The sequence below is a fragment of the Uloborus diversus genome, chromosome 8 (assembly GCF_026930045.1).
Source record: "Uloborus diversus isolate 005 chromosome 8, Udiv.v.3.1, whole genome shotgun sequence".
In the NCBI taxonomy this organism is placed as follows: Eukaryota; Metazoa; Arthropoda; class Arachnida; order Araneae; family Uloboridae; genus Uloborus; species Uloborus diversus.
The window spans coordinates 85,889,581-85,902,933 of NC_072738.1; the positions used below are offsets into that span (position 1 = coordinate 85,889,581).

The 13,353-nt window shown below is 32.6% G+C and overlaps 1 protein-coding gene across 1 annotated transcript in view; it reads right to left on the bottom strand.

Moving 5' to 3' along the window:
* LOC129227818 (lysine-specific demethylase 5A-like) overlaps positions 1–13,353 on the bottom strand; it is a 163,755-nt gene that overhangs the window by 122,693 nt on the left and 27,709 nt on the right. The window contains exons 7-9 of the mRNA XM_054862431.1: positions 9,811–9,898; positions 8,301–8,521; positions 5,916–6,074 (exon numbers count right to left, since the gene is read on the bottom strand). Of these exons, the coding sequence (XP_054718406.1) occupies positions 5,916–6,074; positions 8,301–8,521; positions 9,811–9,898 (468 nt within the window). The remainder of the gene's footprint in view (positions 1–5,915; positions 6,075–8,300; positions 8,522–9,810; positions 9,899–13,353) is intronic.

Here is a 13,353-nt window from a genome sequence, read left to right on the forward strand (position 1 = left end):
AAGAATACCTGAAAGCTGTCAAGAGAAAATGCGCTGGGGGGAGGGGGGAAGTAAGACCCTTAACATTTTATTCGTAATTTGACACATACATTACATTTATTGTTTTTTTCCAAATATACATATGCAAGGCACACTTTCTTAAGGTGAAAGTCTCACAACAGATTTCCTGTTTGCTCCTCTCAAATACTTTTAGAGCAATGAAAATTGCACATGCTGCTGAACGTAATGATAACTCCTAATAAATACAATATGGACAGACTCAAAGATATCACATATTTCTTAACACAGGAGTGAAATACTCATTAAAGATGCCATGTATGTGTTTGAAAAACTTAAAAGTAATTAAAACCCAAAATAATACTGCACCAGCATTCAGCGTTTAATTTTTTGACATTTGACGTTCTTACAGAGTAGGTATTTCGTTTAAAACTTTGCAATTTAATTATATTAATAAATATATAAAGAAATTTTATTTGTTTGCCTCTTAACAAGGTACAGTAAACATCAAAAATGCAAAAAATTCATTTACCATGGCGGATGTAAGGAAATCAAGGTCTTCAAAAGAAATAAAAATATAAAAACAGCTTATAAAAGAATTTTATTTTAAGTAAAGTTATTTTAGAATTTGATTCTGAAACTCAACACAAATTAAGACTAAATATATATTGCGTAATGAAAGTAAAATTTAGGATTTTCTGAAAACAACGGAATTTCGGTATTTTCAAAGATAAATGTTTTGAACTGAAATGTGGCATTCTTACCACAAGTTAGCAAATGTTTTTTTTTTTTTTTTTTTTTTTTTTTTTTTTATTTCATTGTCACCTAAATTTCCCCCCAAAAATCTAACTAGAGAATCAAAATTCTCAGAAATGGCCCATTGCTTCTTGATTATAAAGTACAAAATTTGAATAAACTTACCAATCAATTTTCTGTTAATTTTTTTTTTTTTTTTTTTGCTTCATTTCCAATCTCTGCACTTTCAGATTTTTTTGAGAATTCCTTCTTTAGCATTAGATTTTTGTACATTGACAGCCTCTTTGTGATTTTGCTGCACTCATGTTTTTTTTGAAACTCTATATGGTGACGGCTTTTCTTGATATCAACTCAAGGTTTGTTCGAATCACTAACATCCATGAACGATGAACATAATTTGCACAAAAAACCCTTAGCTGAATAACTATAGTAAAGCCAGCTATACACCTTTTCATAATTTGCATTGTACTTTTCATTTATTGCATGCTTCTTATTTCCATTTGTACTCTCAAATAGAATGCTTGAATCATTATTTGATGGCTAAATCTCAATATCATCGTCAGTTGAAGTTGCTCCAGATTCACTTCCAGTATTTTTTGCCTCAAAAATCGTTGTACTTTCGCGAACTGCCCTCACTGTCATTCGATGTACTATCTTTTACCGCATTTCCAGAGTCCTCCAAAACGGGAACATTTGCGTTGCTATCTTTTACCGCATTTTCCAAGTCCTCCGAAACGGGAACATTTGCGCTACTGTTACTGCATGATGAAGTGGTGGTAGCGATTTTATCGGGGTTGTTAATTGCCGACGAAGAAATTCACGATATTTTGGGACCCAACGTTCGAAGAGCGAAATTTTTTAACATAATACGCAGAATTTCGGGAGGTACCTCCCGTTGCAGGACGTCCTCGTTTCATATTTTAATTTCTTGAAGAATAATTTTCAACGAACAAGCGATCTCTCCAAACTGAGATTACCTCCAGCGCTCCATTATCCGCTAAAAACATAACGAAATATTTTGCAAAACACAAATTATAATCGAATAGAATAACAACTTATTCTTTGATGCGCCTAAAAAATGTCCACTTAAACACGCGAAAGTGCGAAGAAGCTAATTACGAAAAATATCGTCTGCGCTCCTGGATCACAAACGATCTGTTACAAAAGAAAAATTAATACCGAGAAAGAAAACGAACTGGAATAATATACAGTTACCACATTTTTTAAATTTATCGTCTGCAGTTTTTTTTAAATTTATCGTCTGCAGATTACGCGATTCCTGCAACTTTTTATAAAATCCCACTCAATAAAACTTCTTTTGCGCGCTGTTCCTGTTGCTCACCATTAGCGGACATACGTTAAAAAATTGCGAAATTGCTCATCTCGAAGTTTCATATTTATTTTAAGAAGACATCAAGATTAAATAGAATGACTGACGATATTTTTCAGCTGGCATTGTATTTTATCAATAAAAGAAGGAATCTAGGATTGAACTGCAAATAAATAAATAAATAATAACGATACCGTTATTCTTTTGGTTTACTGAATGCTGTACGCTCAAACTAGCGTGACTTTGGAAGTTATCTTTTGCTTCTACACGTAGTCTACAAGAAAAATAGCAGGAAAGAAAAAATGAATAATGCATTTTAAACCAGCAATTCTCCGCAGGCACCAGTCCGCGAGAAAATATGACTGGTCCTCAAAGAATTATACCTGTTTCCAATAAAATAAAATTTCCTTATTTTATTTTTATTCCTAATTTTATACGATATTTTATGCATTAACATATCCATTACTTTGCATACGTTTTGTGGTTTCTCTCCAAGATTTATTCGCTTATGAAAATTTACACAAATTAGCTGCGCTTATTTTTACATTCAAAGTGTGTAAGTTATTAAAAACAATCTTACAATTAACTTTTGTAAGTTTATTTTAAGTAAAAGGTTTTTCTTTCTGGCATTCGTTTAAAAAAAAAAAAGACAAAATAGATTAGTTTATTTTAGTGAAAAAAAAAAGTAAAAATTTCTACCGGTCCGTGAAATTTTTTGACGAAGTTTTACCGGTCCGAGTGTCAAAAAAAGATCGAGAAACGCTACTTTAAACTAAAGAATATGAGAAAAAGTGGGTAACCCTGGCCTAATCACACTTTTTTTTTATTAAATGCAATCGTGTCAAGCGAGCTTTCGAGAACGGACAGTATCAACTACAGACTACAGGGAATTTCGCCAATCGGTTGTTCGGCGTTTCCCGCGTAGTCACTCATACTCTAACAGGATTTAATTAATTGCCATACAATACGATTTGCATCAGCATGTGCCAGTATTCAGTCCGAATTTCTATGCAAATGATTAAAAAAAGGAAAATATAAGATTTTCGAGTGTTCTTTTTAACCTTCGTTCGGGAATAATTTTCAGAAATTTTGCTCGTACCGTTCCCTAAGATACCCCCCCCCCCGCCAACTATGAACCTTAAACTATTTTAAAATAAACTAAAGGAAATAGAAACAAATTGAAAAAACATGAGAATATTAAAAAATTGAAAAAAAAAAAAAACAAAGAAAGAGGAAAAAAAAACTAGAAGATCTGCAACTGGCAAGGTTTCAATTTGCAGTTAATTTTGAGAATTAAAAGTGCATAACTTGACAAAATATGGATAAATAAATGAAGGATGCGTGCAACTAAGACACAATTAAAAGTTACAATGATTCAAAAGAATATTTAATTCAGAAGTATTTGGTCATTGAAGCAAATCAAACCAACAGAATATAGGTGATAAAATTTGCCGTAGCGTGAAATGAGTCAGTCTTCATTTCGCACTCGTGGAACAGCAGAAAATCATTGAATCAATTCTTTATCACCTGCTCATTATTTTTCTTGGATTTTGGCTAGCCACCAATCACAACATTCTCTCTTCCTCCCCCCCCCCCCCTCTGACACTCTCAAGCAAAAAAACCTCACGCAGCAGGCAAACAGATAAGATGGGGGAAGGTGGAAGAGGGGAAAGCTTCCATGTAGATACGTACACATTTGCAGTTAAAAAATATTATGAAAAGGCTGCTTTTTTATAAATTTTTTTGAAGGGGCTGCTTTTACGACGCGGAATTTTGTGAATGGGGCCACTTTTACAACGCGGAATTTTGTGAATGGGGCCGCTTTTACAACGCGGAATTTTGTGAATGGGGCCGCTTTTGCAACGCGGAATTTTGTGAATGGGGCCGCTTTTTGCCATGCGTAATTTTGTGAAGGGACCGCAAAGCGGCCCCAATTTGGCGCTGGATCGACCCCTGGTTACTAATAACAGAAGTGCAGGTGGGGGGGGAGGGCGTCTGCAGTAATAGTAAGAAGTGTTGCAGACCCCCACCTTAACGTTATCGTTCCTTGTGAGAAAAATGCGTCTGGTTAGTGTGTTCAAGGAATGTTTTCTTTCTGATGTGTTTTGTTTCGGCCTAGAAGGGAAAGTGGTGAACTGGCGCACATTCGGTTCTTTATGACTTCACAACTGGTTGTTCTTATTGCCTTGGATAGTTTGATTGTATCAGTCTGTTCGAATTTTCGCCTTGTTTACACGGAGATAAAATTGATCTGATGTGAAAATGGTTGGAAGAAATAGGCGTAAATTAACAGTTAGCGAGGCCCTCGAATATATGCAACAATTATCGGAAAATGAATCCAAAAACGATAATGATGAAGAAATTGTTATCTGCGATGATGAATATGTGCCCCCAGATGAGGAAAATATTTCCTCGGATGAAGATACTGTATCTAAATTTTTCTGGACAAGGTACTAGCAGAAAAACTACTTCTGGGAGGAAAAGACAATATGTACATAAACGAAAAAAGTTGTCAAATTCAAATCCAGATGCAATAAAATCTGGAACTTTTGTTACAAATGACGAGGCCCTCGAATATATGCAACAATTATTGGAAAATGAATCCGAAAACGATAATGAAGAAGTTGTTTTCAGCGATGATGAATTGATGAATATGTGCCCCCAGATGAAGAGAATATTTCCTCGAATGAAGATACTGTATCTAATTTTTCTGGACAAAGTAATAGCCGAAAAACTACTTCTGACTACTACTGACCGGTAAGAAACTAAATATTTCTATTTCAACTGTCTGTATCTTTCAGTAACTGTATACAATATTCCATATTGTAGTATCTTATTTTTTTATCACTTATTATAACAATTTAATGGTTAAAATAAATAATGTCATCATCAAATAATTACAGCGAACTTTTAGCATAACAACATGGGCTTTCATTGATTGTGGTCAATTTGACCAAGCTCGCAGTTTTCGGTATACCGAAACTGCCGCGGTTCTAGTGTTAAGCAAATTTTTCTTTTTTCCCGACTAAAATGAAGGCAGAAACCCCTATTTACCCCATAACAAACCTCGAATTAATGAATTATTTTAACAGTCGGGAAAAAAATTTGTTAATTAGAGTTTGAAATATTGGATTGTTTTCTAAATATTATGCCCATATTGTCAGAAGCAGAAAAAGTCTTTTCTTGGAATTAGCAATTTTTGACGGATGAGGGGGCAACCAACAAATATTGATTCTGATGCAGAAAGCAATAATGAAACTCCCATTAAAACTTACTTTTTCAAAAACTTCACATGGTCCAGAAACTAAAAACATATCTCATGCAGCAGGCTGAAAATGGCACAGTATTTTCTTCTCTCCATAAAGTCGAAAGAGAACTATTTCAAAACAAGTATCAAGGAAATTGTCAAACATCTATCACTCAGTAGTTTAAATTTCACATAACTAGTGTGTAATAAGTCGTGGAAAGTGGAATAAAAGTGTACGCTTTCTAATTATGGATATTTTTGTACTGTTGCTTATTAGGGGTTTTAAATAAGCTACGTGCAGTTTTTTTTTTTTTTTAAATTTCACATACCGATATAGCGAATAACTCCGATTTAACATATAAAAGTTTCGGTTTAGTTGAATTCATTAAATCGGGGTTCGACTGTATATGAATAGACATAACATAGGGGAAAAAATGACAGCAAAAAACACATTATGAACAAAGAGCAAAGTTGGACTTATAGGTATAATGAATAGTCAACTTACAGTTTTATTCGCACATATAAAAAAAGACTAAGAGTGAAAATATGCTTCCATAATATAAAAATGAAAGAAATAACTCTTACTTGAGCAACACAGCGTGGACATCGCCAATCTCCTTTAGGTATTTCATTAAGAGGTGGGATCAGACAAAAGGTATGATAGCTATCATCACATCCATCACACAGCAACATACTAGCTTCTTCATCTCCTCGATTGCAAATATTGCACACTATTTGATCGATCTGAATATAACAAATAATAGCATTACACAAAAATTTATATTTTTACTGCGAATCTAATTTGTGCCAATTGGCATATAAAATTTATTGGTTGGTAGGGAAAATAATCATTGCACATGAAATTCCTCACAAAGAAAATTGTCTTTGAGCATTAATTACAGATGAGGATTTTACACATCCATAGTTCACTTTAATTATAAACTTAATATTTTTGTAGAAAATAGGCATTCCAGTTGTAGTTACTGAAAATAAGATTTAAAAACTTTGTCAAAGCATTAATTGCTTCATTGTTACAGATTTCGTTTATTTATAGTGATATTTTAGGTAAATTTAAGACTAGGTAAAACTGAAAGAAACTTCATTACACAGCAGGGTTAAAAACCATGATGTATACTGAAAATTAGTTGTTAGCCTTAGGGTACAAGAAAATGGCAAAACAGCAGCACGTTGGTTAAAAAAGTATAGCAAAATAGTGGGGCAGATAAATATGAACCAGAATTTGACTCGAATGCTGCTGTTAAATATAAATCTGAGGTCCTACCTTGCCAGTATTTTGGTGGAGCTGTATGAAGAAAAGCTTTCGGACTCACAAACACATTGGAGATCTGAGCTGCTTCATTACAAATCAATACATCTACACTGAATGAGCAAGAGATGCAAACTTCTGTTCTGCCCTGGGCAGGTAAATGGCAGTGATGTATAAATGAGTTTTTGAGATATTTGCATTCAATACTAGGAACGTTTTGGATTCAATACTAATGTAATGTCCGGCACTCCCAACACAGATATTTCTCGACCCTTTTCTCCAGGTTACACAGGTAAGTTTAGCTGGTGCTGAGGAGTGAAGGGATGTTCTGGAGAAGAAAAACTGCAGAGGTCCAATAGAGAGCAGCGGTGTTGTGTCCTGCTGCTTATCAGTGGGGTGATCCATTGATGCTGTGTCTTATGTTAGTATATACTGTACAGTAGCTTAGTGTCTGCGTGTAAATAATGTTTTTAAAGTTCAATGAAATTATTTTAATGAAGATTTTAGAATGTACTACAGTTGATAACAGGTGAGCAAAGCCCTGCATACGATACAAGTAACAATAGGGAAATGTTTGAATTAGAAGTTTTATCTCACTTTTTTTCCAGCAGAAACTAAATAAGAAAGCTTGTGCAATAAAGCTAATGTAAAATAGATGACAAATATGCAAAAAAAAGAAAATTTTGGATTTACTGCTTTTCACCTGTCAATGCCAGTGTTTTGTATAACACATCATTATTTAACTTCTTGCAAAAGACGCCACCAAAAACCTTGGAATTTTGAGACAGCTTCACCGACAGTATGTGGAAAAGAAACACTTTGCACACTCAAGGGTATAAGTAGGCCTAAAAGTTATGGCAGGAAAAAATAGTGTAAAAGATCAATCTGTGAAAGGAGATTGCGGACAAGCAACACAGTAGATAACATCGGTGCCATTTGAGTCATTATTGAAAAAAGGACAACAAATGCAAGCTATTACTGCTTCCTATTAAATGAAGCAGAAGCTGCATATTGCAACGTGCAATGTGTGTGTGATCGCAAGTGATACGTAACGTCATTCTTCTCCATGAAAATGTAAGGCCGCAAACTGTCGCTTCAAAGCGGAAAGAAAAAAGAAAAATTTCATTGGACACCTCTAGAAACCCATACGTGCAGTCCAGATTTATCCTCAAGTGACTAACATTTTTTTGAACCACTCAAGTAAGACCTAGGAGGACAACAATTTGATGATGATTCAAGTGTAGAAGAGCGCGTATGAAACTGGCTCTGCACGTGTCTCCTTCTTTCTATCACAACAGTACGAAAAATTTGGCAATCTGATAGAGAAAATGTGTATTTAAATAAGGAAGGACACTATGTAGAAAAAGGATCGCTTGTGCTTTTTTTTTTTTAGTTGGTGCAAACAATTTTAAAAAAAAAGTTTATATTTGATCTGCCCTTGTAGTCGCTTCAATAATTATTTCTCTGTATATTAACCTTTATAATATTAAGTAACTAACTGAAAAAATCCATTTTTTTATAATGAAGAGTTAATATACTAAAGAGAATAATGTCTTAATTTAATGAAGAAAATGTCTAAACTGGATCCATTATAAAACATTTTTTAAAATCTTCTGGCACATATGAGGTATTTAAGATGTATGGGGAGATTATTTAGATTATAAATAATTTGATTTCAACTGCATTTAGTAAATTATACACACCGGCATCTTTCCTTTAGGCCTATCTTTCCGCTTCAAGATGGCACCTAATTTTGCGGCTTCAACGGCACTCATTGTTCTTGTTTCTTTCAGGAAATTCCCTGATAATTTATTGCCAAATCCCATTTTGAGATCTTTTGCCCCAAGGCCCATTTTAAGGTCTTTCAAACATTCAATGTGATTTTCTTTTAAAAACTTTGATTCCTCTTCAAAATCATATTTTCCTGTGTAAAGAAAAAGTGAAAAGCATATAAATAAAACCGACTATCATTCTAATCTTACCTGATCAATTACATGAAACAATAACTTTTCAATTGATCAAAACCTATAAATTACTTATAAATATAAACATATATATATTTTCCTACATTATAAACAACTAATCAAAAATGAAACCATATGAGAATGTTTTGAAAAGATTCCTCATTTGATAATAAATTATACCAGGCACCCACACATTATGAAAAGTGATTAAACCAATTTAAACATACACAACTGTGCATTATAATTTTCATTTCAATTAATACTAAAAAACAAGTAATTTACTCAATTATTTAGCCAATTTTTTTAAACCAAATCAAAGTATACTGTGATGTCAACTCTACACTCTTAAAAAGTGCTTAATTTGCAGAGATTTTCCAATCTCCTTTATCAGGAAAATATAGCTTTTGGCTTCAAGTTTAAAAAAAAAATGAATAATTTTACTAATTCGACACTCATATCTTGTTTCTCAGATCATTTTCTAGAAATTTATAGTTCTAAAAAGGGAGATTTTTCTGAGCAATCACAAATTATTTAATGCTTTCACTTGTTGGTAGTTGGTGTTGCTTTGCTTTTATTTCTGTGCGCTTATGATACTCCTCTGATCCACTTGCATAGACAAGCATGTCCCTCCTTTTGGGCTGTGGAGTCCATGTTCCCCCCAAGACTGACTTTATTTATACCCGATCCTCTCGACTTTGCACAATCCTGTTTAGGCAAAAATAGCATCAAGTCCTGGAAATTAATTTGAGTTTTGACATTTTTAATTCAATTTATGCATTTTGTAATTATTTTACCATCTGTAGAAATAAGAAACCTGACCAGTAGGCTCCTTTCTCAATTTGTAATAGAGAAACACATAATTTGAATTCAAGACGTCAAAATTCAAATAAAGACCAGGGGCTGGATGCTCTCATTCCCCCTTTTTTTTCTTAGAGAAGACACCTTCCTAATGCCAAAACTGTTTTTGGAGAAGATTTTAGAAGATTTAAAAGAACGGGGGCAGAAAAGCTTTGCTCTTAGGAATGAATAACTATGCTTGATGTTCCAGAACAGTAACATTTCATAAGATCAAAGTATTTTGGTTAATGTATCAATACCATGGATGCTTTATTTTAAAACAAGGATATTTTGTTACTGATGTGACACTTCTGGTCCCTTACTTCCATTTCACTAGGTGGCACTGCTAACAGAACTAAAGCTCGTACAGATGAAAAAAAAAGTACCATATGAAAATAAAAAAGAATGTTACCTTGAGAATGATAACCAGGCATTTTTGGACCAGCACCATAAAATTGCAGTTTTTTTAGCTCATTATTAGTGGAATAGTCAATGCCATCCTGCAAAAGATACAAAGCATAAGTGGAAAAACAAGTGGAATTTTTTTAAGACACATGCACGGCGTTCCGTCTATTTTCACAACCGTTAGTCCTAAATGCATACTTCCAATTGCAAAAATGTTCAAAATCAGATGCAGAGTTAAGATATTGAAAGTTTGAAAAAAAAAGCAAAACTAAAAATAAGTCAAAAAACACAAAATTTAACTTTTTATACAGGTTCTATGTTTAGGGAAATAATACTCATTAAAAGATATTGCTAACACAAAAAAATTGACAAGGACATATTCGAGTTCAAAGTTCTCTGGGACCATATGAGGCAATGAGAAGCAAAGGGATGTAAGTGGACATTTTCAAGTTTTGAGTAAAACGCGTTTAAAGATAACATCTTAGGTACAGGACTGCTACTGAGTTATGGTCCTAAAAATAGTCGTTTTAGTACCGATTTTAATGAAAAATAGTCTCCCATTATTTTCTTAAATAGTATCTATATTAAATCATGTTACATATACTTTGATTAATAGACATACCTCAGCTGCACGGTATATAAGCGGGATCACCTGGACAAGCGGAGTTCTAACCATTTACACATAAATGCTGTGCCCGACATGGTTTCGTACCAATCTTATTTCAATGATAAGAATGTGAAAGGTGTACATACATTGGAGATATTTATAAAAAAACTAAAAACATTACAGCCAGTATTTTTTTTTTTTTTTTGAAATGTCTCAAAGCATGAAAGTTAAAAACATTTTGTTTTTCCTTGAAGCACTAATTAGTCATTTTTCTGTCTTAAATGAAGTAACTTATCCCCATTACTCTGTATACCCATTAAACAAACCAAAAATGTTGACCATTTTCACTTATATGATATGATGGATAACCCAAGTGTCTGTGAGGAAATCATTTGATGTCCACCATATGTCAACTGCAGTTAAGCACTTTTCTGTTTCAAAGTATTGCTAACACACATTAGTTCTTTTGTACAACAGACTTTTAAATTAAAAAAAAAAAAAAAACCTAAACAAGGTTTCTAAATTCATAATCATGTATGCTTATAAAGCAATCAATAACTTTTATATACATTTACATTGATATTGTATTTACCTTTACAGAAAAACGAAAAAAAAAAAAAGATTAAATGGTGTATGTTCATTAAATAAAACAAGGCAAACATTAACACCCATATAATTGTAACAGCTATTAGTAAGCATGTGGTTGAAAAAATTAAACAAGTCACCCTGAAAACTTTTCATTATTAATAGGGTTCAAATGTTCTTACAAATGTGACACAAGTTTAATATTACATAAGTAAGTAAATGTTTTATATGGTACACGAGGATTTTAAATCACAAAAGAAAAATGTTTAATACTGATCTTAAATTCCATTCCACTTTTGCTTTTGTTTATATTTACACATTTAAGTCTTAATTATCTTTACAGAAATAATAATAATAAAAAAAGCTGAATACTCTATGTTCATTAAATAACATTGTTCGAATATTGCAGCTGCAGAGAAAAAGGGCAGGTAAAAATGTTCACGGCAACTGAAATACCTAAAAAACTTTGCCTTTGGCCCCTTTAAACTTTGCTTCATTTCCGAATCAGCATTTGTTAGTGAAATCTAAACTACTTCCTTCCGTACCAGAAAGTACACGGTTGTAATTGCAAACCGATCCCGCCAAAACAACAAGTAATATTTCTCTTCATGAGGTTATTATTATTGTTATTCTTATTGGCAAGAAATATGCATCAGGTGTCTGATGGTGCTAGGAGAAAAAAAAAGAGGGGGGGGGAGGGCTGTTATAGTTATCTTTAGTAATAAACAAAGCAACTTTTTGCAAATTTCGGCAGACCAGAGTGAGTTAAAAGTTTGGCCAATAATATTTGAAGTGTAACTTTTTTTTTTACATTTCCATTTTTTTTAATTCTTTGTATTTTTTACATTTTTATTTGCTTTTAAGCTGAAATAAGTAGCAGTTTTTTTTACAAAAAAAGTTGTTTTTGTGTTATTTTAGGCTAAAATAGTCGTCATAATCTGCAACTCTTCAAAATAGTCGCAACAGTCGCTTTTTTAATCTGCAGTGGCAACCCAGTAGGTAGGCTTTCATTGATTTTTTGTTTCTAAATCATGCTGTATAGCAGCAACTATCGGGGCTGCTAGTACCATCTCTTGCCCCAAGACAGAGGAGAAATTCACCAACCATGTGCACTGGTTATCTCCAAACTTTTAATTTTGCCACTTACATCCTTTTGCTTTTCACTGCCTCATATAGAAGATGAAATTGGAACTTATCACCTTTTCAGAAGAATGACAGGTTGTTGAAGTAAAAAAACGAAGTATTTATATTTTTCATTGCGATCCAAAAATAAATGCAAATGTTAAGCCATTATATGCAAAAAACACACTCCAAAACCTCAATCAATGTGAAAAAAACCACAATCTATGCACACATTTAATTTTATATCTATAAACCCCTGTTAACTGCTATATTTTCCCCCAAAAGGTGTTATTGACGGAGAGTGTAAAGTGGTGTAAGTCACAAACCGCTGCGTTTCATATCTCAGTGAATATTGGTCATGCTAATGTCAAATTTTTTGTGTTGGAATTATTTTTCAGTGGAGATTATTTACATCAACATAAGTTAGAGGACCTAGGGCGCATATAAAAAGTTAAATTTTGTATTTTTTGACTCATTTTTATTTTTGCTTCAAACTTAAAATTTCTTAACCCTGCATCTGATTTTGAACATTTTTGCAATTAGAAGTATGTATGCATCAAAGACAAACGGCTACGAAAATAGAAGTCCTGCAGCATAAAACAAAACACCCTGTATATTCTAATCTTACTATCACAGAAAAGAAAGAAATTATAATTTGATAGCTGGATTATTTTTAGGATTAAACAAACTGAGGTAAATTTATAAAATAAAGGAACTAATATGAAAAATAAATAAAAGTAAAAAAATTGAAGGAAAAAAGAAAGAAAATCAAATAACATATTCAATATAAAAGAAAAACCTTAACTTATTTGACAAAATAATCACAATAATAAATATATTAAAAAGAAAATGAACTTAATCAAAATAAAAGGAAGTGAATTGATCTGGTAGATTAGAATGCTAATCATGTTAAGAGTTAAGTTCTTTGTATTGCTTCATTACTAACAATTCCACAGAGAAAGAAATGTAAGTAAGGAAGTGATACAGGTGCAAATTTTTAGCTTTTACAATTCCAGTGGATTTCTTTCCTATTTATAGAAAAAAAAAGAACTTTTACATGATGTTATGCTTGGATTTAAAAAGCATTCAAACACATGTCAGTTGAAAAAAAATATTATTAAACTACTAATATGTAATAATCATCAGTAACAATCCCACATACAAGATTAATTTGTAATTCAACCAGTAAAAACTCTACACAAACAGTTAAGTAAAAAAAAAAAGAAAAGAAAAACA